The following is a 14705-nucleotide window of genomic DNA, read 5'->3' on the forward strand; positions in this document are numbered from 1 at the left end:
TCTGCTGTCCCACACTCTCTAAGAAGTTCTCAGACTGAACATGCCTGAGTTAGGAGTGCTCTCCTACACACTGGGCACGCTGTTACCGTCGAACCTGCAGCTGGGAGCCCATGACGCTCACCTCCCTCGATAATTGCTGTCATGCACATGCTAAACGTCGACAAGTGGAAATCATCACCGACCTTGCCTTGTCAGACTAGCGTATAGCTCGGTGAAGCTTCAGACAGAAGCAGTCATATGGTAAGTAAACAGTCCCAAGTCTTCAGCCCCTATCCTTGTCGCCCTGCTTGGAAGCTCCACTGGTCAGTGGGTAGCGTCCCGATCCGCCTCCAGGTACCGGCAGGTTGGGACGCTGCGGGGTAATTAGCGGCATCAGCGGGGCCGGGAATGACGGCATCATCAACGGTCCGGCCATCGGAGCTTCGTTTGTTTTTGAGATACAAGTGGATTGGTAATCCGGGAAACGGAATCCTGGATAACCCTTGATCGTCTGAATGATAAAAACATTTTCGGCAGCTTTTGTGTAGGCTTTGTACTTGTTCGCCAACATCAGTCCAATACCAAGCCTCACCATGGCATCAGGTCCCATCAAGATCGCAGTCCTCGACGACTACCAGGGTATCTCTGAACCCAAGTACCAGAGACTTGACCCCTCAAAGTATGAGGTGTCTTTCTTCAAAGACACTCTGCCCCCGTTCAATCATTCCGATACCACCCAAGATGTCAAGGACAAACTTGTCGCCAGACTCGAGCCTTTCACGGTGATCTGTATGGAAGACGATGCTTTCATGTGTTGAGATAATCAGATGGCTAACAATTGCTAGCTACCATGAGGGAGCGTACTCCTTTCCCAAAGGATTTGATAGCCCGCCTCCCCAACCTGAAGCTCCTCTTGACTACCGGAAACCGCAACTTGGGGCTGGACCTGGAAGCCTTCAAAGAGCGGGGCATCCCTGTTGCTGGTGCTGTCGACAGAGCTCATGCAGGGTCGGTAGGTTCTATCAGCACAACGGAGCACTGTGTCGCCATGATCCTTGCTGCGGCTCGCAACATTGCGCAAGACGATTTCTCGGTCAAAGCTGGTGGCTGGCAAACAGTTCCTGCCGTCTGTCTTCGCGGCAAGATCTTTGGCACCGTCGGTCTCGGGCGGTTGGGCATTGCTGTTGCAAAGATCATGTACCTGGCCTTCGGGATGCGCATCATCGCCTGGAGCTCCAACCTGACACAAGATGCTGCCGATGAGAAGGCTCGGGCTGCCGGATTTCCCGTCGAAAATGCACACGGAGAGAAGACCTTCAAGGTTGTCAGCAAGGAAGAGCTTTTCAAGACGGCAGATGTGGTCAGCATTCACCTTGTTCTCTCGGATCGGTCCAGGGGCAGCATCGCTGCTGCTGACCTCGCTCTGATGAAGCCCTCTGCCATCTTTGTGAACACGTCTCGGGGACCTCTTGTTGTGGAGAAGGATCTTCAGGATGCGCTAGAGCAAGGCAAGATCCGCGCAGCAGCTCTCGATGTATTTGAAAGAGAGCCTCTGCCGCTGGACAGCAGGTGGAGGACAACAAAGTGGGGACAAGATGGAAGGAGTCGCGTGTTGCTCACGCCTCATATGGGCTATGTGGAAGAAGCGACACTCGATGCCTGGTATGAGGAGCAGGTAGCAAATCTGCTGAGGTGGGAGAAGAATGAAGGTCTTACAACCCCATTGTATTAGCTGCCATGCATTGCTTCTTGATCAATGATAATAAGCTATGCGCTTTGTTCAGCCGTCTTTGGTCACATCATAAGTGTTTTACACAGGGTGAATCATGGCCATTGAAGCAATAACGGTCACCTCTGTTGCGGCGTTCTTTCTCTCGGTGCCTGGCACTCCTGCCGTCTTTTACCTAAGTTCAGGTTTCCGCTCATTTCACTTAGGCTGCCTTTGCGTCATCTCATTCGTGCCTTCCCTTCTCTTCAGCACTTGCTGATTCCTGAAAGGCCCGTGCTATCGGCGGCGTCGTCTGTTTACTTACCTCCTACTGCAAAGCTTCCAGGTTTCTGCTGGCTCATCCTCTCTTCTCTTGGATCCAAAACCACAGCTTCGTGGAGTTTCTCTGCCAGCAACAAACACGAACTTCGACAACCGCTCCGAAGAGGAAACCCACACGTCTATCCAATCATCATCTAAACCCGCTTCTGTGTTCTCGAGCAATCTGCCCGACGTCACCCTTTTCTACAAACATCCTTGGCATCTTTGCGACGGTCCTCTCATCAAAGCTGTCAAGTAGGACGAACCATGGCATCGCAGCGGGAGCCCCACAACAGTACGGAAGCACAAATTTCCATCATCAGCAGTGACATCAAGCTAAGGTTTATGTGCAGGCATGACGCTACCACTTCGCACCCGTGAGGCTCCCCAAGGTCCCCGAAAGCAGGTCCAGCTCCAACGGGCCACGGCTAGTGGTATGTTGAATTGCAGAATTTGAAAAGCGATTGATCTAATTTATTTTGACATAGATATAATACCTCCCCTCGGTCCCTCCCGCCCCGGGTATGGAAGCCCCTCGTTTGGAATCCCTCCCGCCCCGGTCATCGACCGTCCTCTTCGTCTCTGGGGTCAAACGACCCCAGTTCAAGTCCCCCAGGGCCATCCGGGGGCTCATTATGGACCAATCCCTATTCAGGGTACCCCTCAAGATCGCTTCAGGCGCGAGGTTCTTGGTCGACGTGGAGAAGCCATGGGTTCGGGGCCTAGGTGGACACCTGCTCCTCCCCTTGCACAACTGTCTATGAGGAGTAGCGGTGCCCTTCAGCCTTACACCCCTCGAGCCTCATCGACGCCCCGTCAGACCGCTGAAGCGCTGGCGAACGCCCCCCAAAAGCTTTCATTCGCGTGCCAACGACGTCGCTTCAACCCAGTGTTCGAAGCCTTCGAAACCTCCGACGGCAGACATGGGTGCCATGTCAAAATCGACGGCGCACTGTTGAGAAGTGACCGTCTTTTTGAAACAGCCCGGCAAGCCAAGGAGGATGCAGCCATGAAAGGGTTGGATTACCTTCGGCAGAACAGCCGGGCAAGTCGGTCTACGGTCCCCTCAGCGAGCTCAGGGGGCGAGCCAAGAACCCAGGTCAGTGGGACTGCTCAGCGTTTACAAAACAGAGAGGCTGCTACAGTTCGTCACGGTTCTCCTGCTTCTCGTTCTAACGCACCTAACACTCGTCTCTAGGCACGCCTCCTCCCATCTCAAGCGTCATCTTCCATGCGTTCTGAAGCATCCATCGCTTACCTTGCGACCTCAGTTGCTCGTCTTGAGGCGACGATCGCCCATCTCCAGGCACCCGCTTCCAGTGCACGGGATAACTTCACCCGAGTGCCTATCAAGCAAGACCAAGATGTCGAAATGACGGGCGTCCCAGCTTCCGGTGGCACTCTGGTGTCAGTCATCAGCGCGGCCCAGCAGGCAGAATTGCTAAACCAAATACAACGGATCACTGGGATGGACGTGATAAATCCATCCAGGGAGAGTGCCGAGGTGACTTGTGCCTATCTCGAAGGTTTGGCCGTGGGATCACGGCTGGCCACGGTAGCACGCCGCCGTTCCCGCTCCCCTACCCGTTCTCCGCAGACTTCCCGAGGGCGTCGGCACCGTGAGCGTTCACCCGCCGACGCCCGGGTTCGGCTGACCCCGCCCCCAGTGTACCAGCGATGGAGTGGCCGCCCTGCGACAGATCGGTACCGTCCTGGTGAAGACCGGTATTGTCCTGATGAAGTTGGGCGTCTCCGTGACGACACCCGCTCTCGCAACAGGGGCAGTGGTTCAGTGGAATCTGGGGTGACTTCTGGCCATGGCAGTGGCAGGAGCTCCGAGAATGAGAGTGGAAACACTCATGAGAAGCGCTCCTCATCTTCATCTTGACGACGGCATCTTCTGATACTGGGGCACATTACCGGCTCACAGGAGCTGAGCCGGTGTTGTTTGTCAATGGGGTTCGTGTCCTGTCCCGATCGGCGTTTTCGTGTTTTATGTGGAGTTTTGCGTTTTGATATTGGTCTTGTCTTTCATAGCTTTTTCGGGATTGCTGTCTGCCGTTTTCTCGTTCTTATTTAACATTGAAGTTCGGCAGAATTGGGGAAATGTGATATTCGGTCATCCTTTGCAGGACTTGCCGTGCACTTTTGCATGTTTCATTGGGCTATCACTTGCTGAACAATCTGGGACCTGGCGGGAAATGTGCCGAAGAATTCAGGAGGTTCATACAAAGTACTGACACTGGTTGCTTACACGGCTGTCACGGTTGATGTGGGGAGCTGGCATGTGGAGTAAAAGGCCGCCCGAGATGTATAGTAGTTTCTGTAACCACGAATGTAACAATTGTAACACAGGGAAACATGAGAAGCTGCTTCTTACAGCTTACTTGGCATGCGGGTTGCGCCATCCAACCGGATAACAACTCCATTCAGCATGACGTTCTCGATTGTTTGCTTCACCAAGGAAGCGAACTCCTCTGGCTGACCCGCCCTCGCCGGGAATTCCATGGCCTTTTGAAGGCCCTCTCTCACCTTGTTCGACATCATGGCCGTCATGGCCGAGTCGAACATGCTAGGCGCAATGGTCACAACTCTAATGCCAAATCTTGCGAGATCCCGAGCCATGGGCAGAGTCATGGAGGCAACAGCGCCTTTGCTCGCCGCGTAGGCCACCTGGCCCATCTGTCCCTCAAAGGCGGCGGAGCTGGCCACCATGACAACCACACCCCTTTCCTTGTCCGGGCCATAGGGCTCAGATTTGGCCAGGAGAGGCAGAAACTGACGAGTAACATCAAGAGTACCCCGGAGGTTAATGTTGAGGACAAAGTCGATGCTATCCAGGGAGACGGGGTTGAGGCGCTTGTCGAGGATCAGACCTGGGGCGCCGACACCAGCCGCTGGGATGATACCCGCGAGGGGCTTGCCAATTTCCTTGATCCATGAGGTCACGGCGGAGACGGCAGAGGAGACTGAGTCGGTGGAAGAGACATCGCAGGGGAAGAATTTGGCTGATGGGGCGCCGCCGAGGGAGGCTACGGCTTTGGCGCCGGTTTCTTCGTTGAGATCCAGGATGGCAACGGAGGCGCCGGAGGAGATGAGGGTGCGGGCTGTGGCGAGGCCTAGGCCGGAGGCGCTGGGAGAGATGGTCAGTATGGTGATAAGAAGCTGAGGTGAAGCCGGGTCAGCTTACCCGCCTGAGATGACAAAGCTGCGGCCGTCGATTTTCATTTTGGATCACTGGAGGAGGATGTGGATGGGATGGGATGAGAAGAACAAGGTTGGTTAGTGGTAGAATGCCAGGTTGAGATGGAAGAGGCCTAAAATCATATGTAAATGGTAAAATACCTGCCGGGCCGGTCGTGTCCCTGGTGTAAGTGACGAAGATGGTCTTGGTGTTGTTAAATAAAGTGGGTCATCCCAGTGCCGAGCTCTGTGGGGGAGGTTGCATTGACCGGGAATGCCTCGGTTCCATGTTAAGCAGTCCCCGATAGATGCATGAGCACATGGAGCGGGTCTCGAGCTGTCTGAGCTCAAGCCTCAAAAATTGTGAAGCATCTGCAGGGTCTCCGCCGCATCGTTGGTGTGGCTTTGTCACCGTTACGAAACGTTACGAGCCCAACTGCCACACCAGCCACATTTTCCCCCACACGCACATGTCACCCTGCAGCCATCGTCCCTCGTGCTCGCTTTCCCTGCCGTCTGGTTCCCCCCTTGTCTGATCTCGTTTCTCTGCTTGCAGATAAGGCCGACGTCGTGGAACCGAACCTTTACACCAGCTCTTTCAACAAACTGGCTTTCCTTTTTTGATTGCAGTCTGAATAAAGTTGATCGCATCGCGAAGGAAAAGGAGAAAACGAAAAGAACGGGAGCCCACTTTTTTCCCATGCAGGTGTTGTACTGTGTACCACACCGCTCCTCTCTTTAATCTTGCTTGTCTTTGGTGTCGCAAAGTTCAACCTTTTCGATCGACGAAAACGCACAAATTTCCGGTTGGCGCAAACGCAGGTTTCATGTGTGGCTGGTCTTTTTAATTATTATTTTTGTTATACAGAAGGATACACGAATACCAGCTTTTTTGCGCCATAGAGCAACACACAGAGAGCAACAGGTTTCCACACTCGAGTAACAAAGACCACCGAGGGTCGTCAAACACTTTGAGCGAGAGAGATCCACGACGCTACGAACGAACGAACCCCGCCCTAGACATTCTTGGAGTTGCGCGCGCATAGCACACACAGACAAACGCTACCACTACCCAACACCACACCAGAACCCTTTTCATAAACCATATTTGAGGCGAAACACCCAGATAAAAACGATCGCATGAGCAGCTACGTTGAGCTCTCCGGCTTCGGCCGGCCCCGCCGGGGATCCTCCGCCGCGAGCGACACGAGCAGCGCCGGCACAGTCACCCGCGGACAGGACAGAGAACAAGAGCTAGGGAGCATGTACGACTACTTGGCCAAAATCATACTGCTAGGTCCAAGCGGGACTGGAAAGTCTGTTGTCCCCCCATGCCACCAACCCCCAACTTTGAACCCTTGCTGACTTGCCTGTATGCATTGTAAAGGTCCTGTCTCCTCCATCGTTTCGTCAAGTCCGAGTGGCGCGTGCTATCCTCCCAGACTATCGGCGTCGAGTTTGCCTCCAAGATCATCAAAGTCGGTACCGGCGCAAGGAGGAAGCGAATCAAACTCCAGCTTTGGGATACCGCGGGCACGGAAAGGTTCAGGTCGGTGTCGAGGTCGTACTATCGGGGCGCGGCGGGCGCGATACTGGTGTATGATGTCACCAGCCATGCGAGCTTCAACAGTCTGCAGCCTTTTCTGAACGATGCGAGGGCGCTGGCGAGTCCGAATTTGAGTCTGTTGTTGGTGGGGAATAAAGTTGACTTGGCGGCTAGCCAGACGGGAGCGTACTCGGATTATGAGGATAATGATGACTGGGGGAGGGACAATAGGCTAGGAGCAGGGGGTGGGAGGGGTGGGGGGTTGCCGACGCCGAGCAGTATCGCCAGTAGCAGTGTTACTTCTTTTCAGACTACGACTACGACGATGACGGATCGGACTGAGCAAGGGGGGAGGGGTCAGCAGACGCCGATGGTGCCGAGTTCGTATTCTAGTATGTCGACTATTCACCCGGGGCTGGGGTCACAACTGAAGGCGACGATTGCGCCGGATGGGAGGGAGGTCGGCGCGGTTGAGGCGTCGAGGTGGGCGAACACGGTGAACATTCCTGTGACGATGGAGGTTTCGGCGCTGAGTGGGGAGGGTGTGGATGAGGTCTTTGGGAGGTTGGCGAGGATGATTTTGACCAAGATTGAGTTGGGAGAGATTGATCCTGACGATCCGATGAGTGGGATTCAGTATGGTGATGCTGGCGCGCTGTGGAATGCTGGCGCAAGTGATGGCGGGAGCATCAAGAGCACTTTGACGGCTGATGACGTTGGCGTCGGGGGAAGAAGGAGAAGGGGAAAGCCAAAACGGATGGGACAGGGTGGGCTGAGAGAATGGGAGGAAGTCTTCACGCTGACGGGAAGGAGAAGAAACAGGGGGTGTTGTTGATGATGGGAGTTGAAAGACGAGGACCTAATGATACCATGCGGCGACTAATACCTGGTAATGGACTGACGATGTGTACGGACTTTTTATGGCATATTTATTCTACACGACGCTTATCATGTGGCATGGAGTTGGTAGAGGAGCGGGCGGGTCTGTCTCTCTAGACACTCTTTGTTTTTCTTCTTGTTTTTTTTTTTTTGTGTTTTTTTGGTACTGCATAGCCTACATGAGTTATTTCTTCTATATTTTTTGATCTTCGTCTGTCTTGATGCAACGGCGGGATGATTTCAGGATCTGGCACCTGAGCATAGCTCGGCGGGTGCCTTGGGGTTATTATGCTGTTGCCGATGCATGTGATATAGATGGCAGAAACGAAGGGTCCGATATGCACAAGGCTGGACCAACGCAGTCCGTCGCTGCAGATTGTCACGGCGAAACAAAAACTTCCATATGCGCTCCTATCTGGTGAGCTGACTGGCTATACTTCGGCAATCATGAGCTGCTAGCTGGTGAGGTGAGGTTGGAGTTTAGCCTGAAACGGACGCGGACAGCGTCCTTCCGGGCGCCCAAGGAACTTCCGCACTATCATCAGCAGGAGCTTTGATCCTCTGACTCGGCAATGTTTTCTGACACAAAGAGAGCAGAAGTGGACAAAATTCGTTCCTGAAGCATTCAAGAGAGAGCTCATGACCTCGTTATAGTTACAGGCTCATGACTGGCATCAATCATGATGGGCTGGTGCCACAAGCAACCACCAAGCAAATGCCCCAATTTTGCACTTAGATACTCCAACAACAGCATCACAATTGGAGAAAGCAAGCTCCATCTGCAGACCCCAACACGGGATGGACGGCCAGGATGGATGACCTGCAGCCCCCGGGCGTGTGGGGTGAGGCCAGGGGAACTCCTTCTTCATTCGCAACTCCATTTGTTCCCTCGGGGTGCCTTCCCCCGCGGTCTTCAACACGGTGAGCGGCAGCTCGAATTCCAGGCCATGAGAGGAAACATTGAAGAGCTATAAGACGGCTCTTGCTCTGGACATGTTCAAGAAATACACAACTCTTGTGTCGGCAGCAGCAGCAGCAACCACAGTTTGTGTCTCTCTGTGAGAGTCATCACCAGGCTGTCCCTCCTTCCACCATCTGTACCCCACTGTCGTTCCCCTCACTGCCCCTCACCACCAACAACCCCACCATACGATAGGAGTTTATGTACCATGGCTCCCGCCGCCGTTATCGTGGTCCCCGTCGACAAGAACTGGGAGTTTAAGCAGCTCGACAAGGAAGACGCCGAGTTCCTCCCCGTTTCCCAGTTCCCGACCAACGTCCACCTCGACCTCATTCACCACAAGATCATCCCCGACCCCTTCATTGGCAAGAACGAGCTCGATGTGCAGTGGGTGGGCGAGGCGCAATGGGTCTACAAGACTACGTTCAAGGGACAGCCCGTCCCAGAGGGGGCCAAGGCTGTGTTGGCCTTCGACGGGTTGGACACCTTTGCGACTGTAAAGGTGAACGGGACCACGATCTTGGAGACAGATAATATGTTCACCCCTGAGAGGGTGGAGGTGACAGGGCTGTTGAAGGAGGAGAACGAGCTTGTTATCAGCTTTGACAGTGCCTATCTCAGGGGCTGGAAGCTGGTTGAGAAGTATCCTGAACACAAGTGGGGTGTGTGGAATGGTGATAATTCGAGATTGGCTGTGAGGAAGGCGCAGTATCACTGGGTATAATCTCTCTTGTGCAGGCTGTCAAGGAGTATCTTGCTAACAATGAGAAATAGGGATGGGACTGGGGCCCGGCGCTCCTGACTTGCGGACCATGGCGGCCAATCAACCTCGAAATTTACGAAACGAGACTTGCAGACCTCAGCTTTGACAGCACCATCTCCGAGAATCTTAAGTCAGCCGGCATCAAGGCCACAGCTGAAGTTGAGGGGCCAGGTGGAAAGGTCAAATTTGAGCTCTCGCTTGATGGTGAACAAGTGGCATCCCAAACCGCAGACGCCAATGGCTCCGGCAGCGTCACAGTTTCCTTCCATCTCGACAATCCTTCGCTTTGGTATCCCTTCCGCTATGGAGAACAGCCCCTTTACACACTCACGGCCACTATCCTGAGTGGCGATGATGAGATTTCCAGCATCAGCAAACGGATCGGTCTTCGCCGGGCCGAGCTCGTTCAGCAACCACTCCTTGACCAGCCCGGAACCTCCTTCTTCTTCCGCGTCAACAACATTCCTATCTACTGCGGTGGCTCGGACTGGATCCCCGCCGACAACTTTATCCCCCGTATCACAGCCCAAAAATACTACGAATGGATTTCTCTTATCCGTGATGGCAACCAGTTCATGGTCCGTGTTTGGGGCGGCGGCATCTACGAGGAACAGGCCTTCTATGATGCATGCGACGAGCTCGGCGTTCTCGTGTGGCAAGACTTCATGTTCGGCTGTGGCAACTACCCTGCCTGGCCTGAGCTGAGGAAGTCTATTGACCGGGAGGCCCGTGAGAACGTCAAGCTCCTCAGACACCACCCTTCTATCGTCATCTGGGCTGGTAACAATGAGGACTACCAGTACCAGGAGTCTGCTGGGTTGACCTACGATTTTGAGAACAAGGACGCCGAATCTTGGCTTCAGACCGACTTCCCAGCGAGATACATCTATGAGAAGATTCTCAGTGATGCCTGCGCGGAACTTATTCCAGGCACTTTCTACCATCCTGGCAGTCCGTGGGGTGCGGGAAGGGATACACACGATGCCACGGTGGGCGATATCCACCAGTGGAACGTCTGGCATGGTACCCAGGAGAAGTGGCAGGATTTTGACAAGCTCTCTGGAAGATTCGTCAGCGAGTTTGGCATGCAGGCTTTCCCCGACGTCAAGACCATCGACGCGTATCTGCCTCTCGGCAAAGACGACCCGGACCGATACCCCCAGTCTTCCACTGTCGACTTCCACAACAAGGCCGACGGTCACGAGAGGAGAATCGCTCTGTATCTGGTGGAGAACATGAGATATGCCCCTGACCCCTTGGAACAGTTTGTCTACTCTACCCAGTTGATGCAGGCAGAGTGTCTTGCCAGCGCTTACAGACTCTGGAAGAGGCAGTGGAAGGGTCCAGGGAGGGAGTACAACGCGGGTGCTTTGGTGTGGCAGATCAATGACTGCTGGCCGGTGACGAGTTGGTCGATTGTGGACTTTTATCTCCGGCCAAAACACGCTTTTTACACGGTCAAGCGGGAGATGGCGCCCGTTTCGGCGGGGATCACGCGCAAGATTCACAAGCACCCCAGGGATAAGTACACGCGGGTGTATATCGACACTGAGACGAAGATTGAAGTCTGGGGGAGCAACCTTACCCTTGAGGATTTGACTGTTGATGTGGTACTCAAGGCTTGGGATGTTACTACTGGGGAGTTGACGCTTGAAAAGAAGATTGCCGAGGGGTTGGTCCTGCCAGAGAATAGATCGACAGAAGTGGGCGCGTTGGATGTTCCTGTGGGGGAGAAGGGCAAGGGAGAGGAGAACAAGATTGTCGTGACGGCGTATATTGTTCAGAATGGGAAGCAAATCGCGCGGTATGTCAACTGGCCGGAGCCGCTCAAGTATGTGCACCTCCAGAAGCCAAAGGAGCTCAAGGTGGTGCTCAATGATGATGCCACGGTTGTGGACATCAGCGCTGAGGTCCCCGTCAAGGGTGTCGCGCTGGAGTGCGAGGATGATGCGGTCAAGTTTGATGATAATTTGGTGGATATTGTTCCTGGGGAGGTGGTTTCTATTGCTGTTAAGGGGGCGACGAAGGAGACCAAGATTTCGACGAGGTATTTGGGCATGATCTAGACTTTTTTGCTATTGATTTGCTGGGATTCTTACAGGGCAAAGGGAGAAAACGGACGATGTTATATTCTCAGACATACCTTAGATGATATGCAGTTGGTAGGCCTTGGAAGAAAGACCACAGGCCGGTTTAACATCCCCAAAAAGAACTTTCATGCAATGACTTGGCTCAAGTATTGAGATCATCCGGACAGGCCAAAACATCATCAAGCCATTAAAATATAGTCATACGGCCTCATATTATCACTGAAACCCTTTTCGACTACCTCTCACCACTCATTGACTACCTGTTTAGCCATACAAAATCTATTCTGGGGCCTCTTAACCATCTTCAAAGGACTAGTGGCTTTCTTTCACTGTCTTATTTCAAGCAGCAATCTCGACTTTTCTCACATATTCGGTGTATTCACCATTCACCACTTCATGCTTCAGTTGTTCATCACATTCAACTCAACAGCGCGGACCTCGCGGGCTTTCCTTGGACGCTCTGAGAAAGGCACTCAGAGACCGCTGCCAATATACAGTTGAGTTCACTCAGGATATATAACACGTTGACAGGGGCAAACCGTGCCGCAAGTATAGGAGACACTACGTGGCTGATATGGGAAGAGGAGACATAGAAAGTGTAGAAGGGGAAGAAGTTGATAGCCGTATGACGTAGGTACGCAGGAATAAGACGTTGCATTCTCAAATACATTAGTGACCTGCCAAGAGTCGTTTGGACAAGCCAAGGTCCCTACAACTCTGCTGCTAAAGACGTCAAATAAAAGAAAATTTATGATATGTATGCTAAAGACCAAGGTCCCATGTCCCAATGCCGTCCGGTACGCCATAACACCCACCATGCAAGTTCTTTTCCCCTTCTCTCCGGTTGTTTTTAGTTTAACTTTATTGATATTGCTTGCTTAGCAGCAGCCAGTGTTGCCCTTGGCCGCCTCAAGCTTGGCAGGGTCAACAGAGGTGTCAAGCTCGGTCTCCACCTTCTCGTTGGGGCCGGCAATGAGAATCTTGATGACCTCACCCTCCTTGACCTTCTTGAACGCCGACTCGGCATCCTTGAACGCAACGACGCCATTGACGAGCTTCTTGACGTCAACCTTGCCAGCGGCCACGAGCTCAATAGCAAGCTTGTAATCACCGCTGCCGTAGCGGAACGAGCCACGGGCCGTCACCTCCTTCAGGCAGAGAGCCATGATAGGGAAGTTGATGTCCGACTTGCCCATGCCGCCCTGGACGTAGGTGCCACCCATGCGGACAACGTGGAGGGAGGTCTGGATGCTAGGCTCGGCACCGGAGGCGTCAATGACAACGTCGGCGCCCTTGCCGAGGTTGGCAGAGGCGATGAGGTTCTTGGCATTCTCCTCGGCGGAGACACGCTGGGAGAGGTAGGTGTGGGTGGCGGCGAAGGACTTGGCAAAGTCCAGTTTCGACTGGACAATGTCGACCTGGACGATCTTGGTGGCGCCGAAGGAGGCAGCGACGGCGGCACAGAGGAGGCCGACGGGACCGGCGCCCATGACGACAACGCTGTTGCCAGGCTGGACGCGGGCCTGCTTGACGATGTGAACAGCCACGGCGAGAGGCTCGATGAGGGCGCCCTCTTGGAGAGACACGTTGTCGGGCAGCTTATAGCAGAAGTCGTGGGGAGCGGACCAGAAGCCTGTTAGCGTGCCGTCGTAAGGGGGTGTGGCGGCGAAGACCATCTCGTGGCAGAGGTTGTAGCTGCCGCCGAGGCAGTCGGGGCAGCGGCGGCAGGGGTAGCCGGGCTCGAGGGCAACACGGTCGCCCTTCTTGAGGTCTGTGACTCCGGAGCCGACCTCAACGACGGTACCGGCGGACTCGTGGCCGAGGACCATGGGGTCCTTCACGACGAAGTGGCCAATGGCACCGTGGACCCAGTAGTGGACATCAGAGCCGCAGATGCCGGTGTAGTTGATGGCGACGAGAACATCGTGGGGGGACTTGAGCTTGGGGATTGGGCGCTCCTCGAAGGAGACGTCATTGGGCTTGTTGAGGACGAAAGAAAGGTTCTGTTTGGCATCGGTTAGCTTGTGCGGTAGGGGGCTAGTTGTTGAAGCTCTTGAAAGCTATGACGGAACTTACGGAAGACATTGTGACTATAGGAGGGCTGGCAAGAACTGTACAAGAAAGAATAAGAGAGATTCAATGAGCTATCAGCGCTTGCTTGCGGAGCGGAACTGATTAGGGGATTGTCAAGAAAAAGGATGGACAAGAGAGAGAGAGAAGAAAGACACCAGGGCCTACGAATATATACGAAAGCCAAGTCGAGCCACCCCAACTCAGGAGCTAATGTTCAATCTCCCAGCAAGAAGAGTAAACCCGCTTCTCGGAGATATCCCAGATGGCCAGAACCTACCAGGAGGACCGCAACGATGGATGAACTGGATGGAGGGGGGCGAGTGCGGGGAGCTTCTCCTCCAAAGTGCCCCTCCATGCGCGTGTACCTGACCGGTGACCACCAGTGTGACAATCTCGGTGGCCTGGAAGGTTGGGCTCGATACCATGCTGTAGAGAAAACCCCCACTGCAGGGCGGGCATTACGCCATGGATTCCATGGCTTTACACGGCGCCCATCTTGGTCTCTTTTCCTGGTGTTGCAGGTGAAGGATCGAGCTCTGGGAGAGCTTGAAGCACAGGACCCCACCCCACGAAATGCTCGACATTTATCCAGACATTTTACCCGCTCCAATCAAAATCGGAGCGCATTTCCGGTGGTATCCGCTCCTGCGAGGGGGATATCATCTTTTTCACTCCTTCTGGTGCCTGATGCAGCGCTGTCAAACCTGGACACCTGGACCAGGTGTCAGCTGAGAGTCAGAGACTTCTCAGGATAAAACCAAAAAAAGGAGAATGGTTAATGTCGGCTGAAGTTGTTTTGTTGGATTGCCGCAGGGTTGGACTCGGGCGCCCGAGCGACTGGGTGGACTGGGATGAGAAAGCACCATGAGGGCATTGTGGGCTGATTGAGTTCTTCGGAGCCTGGTTCGTGGGAGGGCAGAGGATTTGATATGCCGCTGCAACGAAACCTCAAATGCAAGTGCGGCTCGAGGGTGGTGTGCGGTCGCTTGCGCGTGATCGAGATGCATTCGCTACTGCACCAATGCCTTTGACATATCTATTATACCGCTGAGCGCGGCAGTTGGAGCTGCGATCTCGGAATGATATCAGTTTTACGATATGTAACCTATCCAAGGGGGATCACCAAGGGTAAAACAGCCCAAAGATGCAATCATCATTTTTGTACCAGTTGGCATTAGGTCAGTGGAAGATATACAGTCCAA

General features: G+C 53.9%; 6 protein-coding genes across 6 annotated transcripts; 4 read left to right on the forward strand and 2 right to left on the reverse strand.

Annotated features, from left to right (window-relative positions):
• Positions 1-258: 258 nt before the first annotated feature.
• Positions 259-1711, forward strand: QC762_101450 (uncharacterized protein; the record flags this gene model as incomplete). Its single annotated transcript, XM_062884528.1, has 2 exons — positions 259-768; positions 825-1711. Exons 1-2 carry the CDS (start codon positions 573-575, stop codon positions 1709-1711), a joined length of 1083 nt encoding a protein of 360 aa, XP_062747369.1. The 5' UTR covers positions 259-572.
• Positions 1712-2275: 564 nt separating this feature from the next.
• QC762_101455 (uncharacterized protein) lies at positions 2276-4267 on the forward strand (the record flags this gene model as incomplete). The annotated part of the gene is made up of 4 exons (XM_062884529.1): positions 2276-2303; positions 2362-2442; positions 2497-3152; positions 3207-4267. The coding sequence occupies 4 exons, from the start codon at positions 2276-2278 to the stop codon at positions 3894-3896; spliced, it is 1455 nt and encodes a 484-aa protein (XP_062747370.1). The 3' UTR covers positions 3897-4267.
• QC762_101460 (uncharacterized protein) lies at positions 4217-5497 on the reverse strand. Its single transcript, XM_062884530.1, has 2 exons — positions 5199-5497; positions 4217-5141 (listed from the first exon to the last, which is right to left on the reverse strand). Exons 1-2 carry the CDS (start codon positions 5234-5236, stop codon positions 4385-4387), a joined length of 795 nt encoding a protein of 264 aa, XP_062747371.1. The 5' UTR covers positions 5237-5497; the 3' UTR covers positions 4217-4384.
• Positions 5498-5499: 2 nt separating this feature from the next.
• On the forward strand, positions 5500-7572 carry QC762_101470 (uncharacterized protein; the record flags this gene model as incomplete). The annotated part of the gene is made up of 2 exons (XM_062884531.1): positions 5500-6507; positions 6579-7572. The coding sequence occupies exons 1-2, from the start codon at positions 6332-6334 to the stop codon at positions 7570-7572; spliced, it is 1170 nt and encodes a 389-aa protein (XP_062747372.1). The 5' UTR covers positions 5500-6331.
• Positions 7573-8785: 1213 nt separating this feature from the next.
• On the forward strand, positions 8786-11670 carry MAN9 (Beta-mannosidase B; the record flags this gene model as incomplete). Its single annotated transcript, XM_062884532.1, has 2 exons — positions 8786-9295; positions 9352-11670. 2 exons carry the CDS (start codon positions 8786-8788, stop codon positions 11404-11406), a joined length of 2565 nt encoding a protein of 854 aa, XP_062747373.1. The 3' UTR covers positions 11407-11670.
• Positions 11671-12067: 397 nt separating this feature from the next.
• Positions 12068-14653, reverse strand: XYL2_2 (Endo-1,4-beta-xylanase 2). Its single transcript, XM_062884533.1, has 2 exons — positions 13507-14653; positions 12068-13433 (listed from the first exon to the last, which is right to left on the reverse strand). The coding sequence occupies exons 1-2, from the start codon at positions 13513-13515 to the stop codon at positions 12309-12311; spliced, it is 1134 nt and encodes a 377-aa protein (XP_062747374.1). The 5' UTR covers positions 13516-14653; the 3' UTR covers positions 12068-12308.
• Positions 14654-14705: the final 52 nt, after the last annotated feature.

The sequence above is a fragment of the Podospora pseudocomata genome (assembly GCF_035222375.1).
Source record: "Podospora pseudocomata strain CBS 415.72m chromosome 1 map unlocalized CBS415.72m_1.2, whole genome shotgun sequence".
In the NCBI taxonomy this organism is placed as follows: domain Eukaryota; kingdom Fungi; phylum Ascomycota; class Sordariomycetes; order Sordariales; family Podosporaceae; genus Podospora; species Podospora pseudocomata.

Excerpts from the sequence above, each read along its gene's own strand:
- QC762_101460 (XM_062884530.1), bottom strand. The coding sequence starts at position 5,236 with ATGAAAATCGACGGCCGCAGCTTTGTCATCTCAGGCGG. Across the intron at positions 5,142-5,198 it reads AGCTTTGTCATCTCAGGCGG|CGCCTCCGGCCTAGGCCTCG; the intron begins GTAAGCTGACCC and ends CATCTCTCCCAG.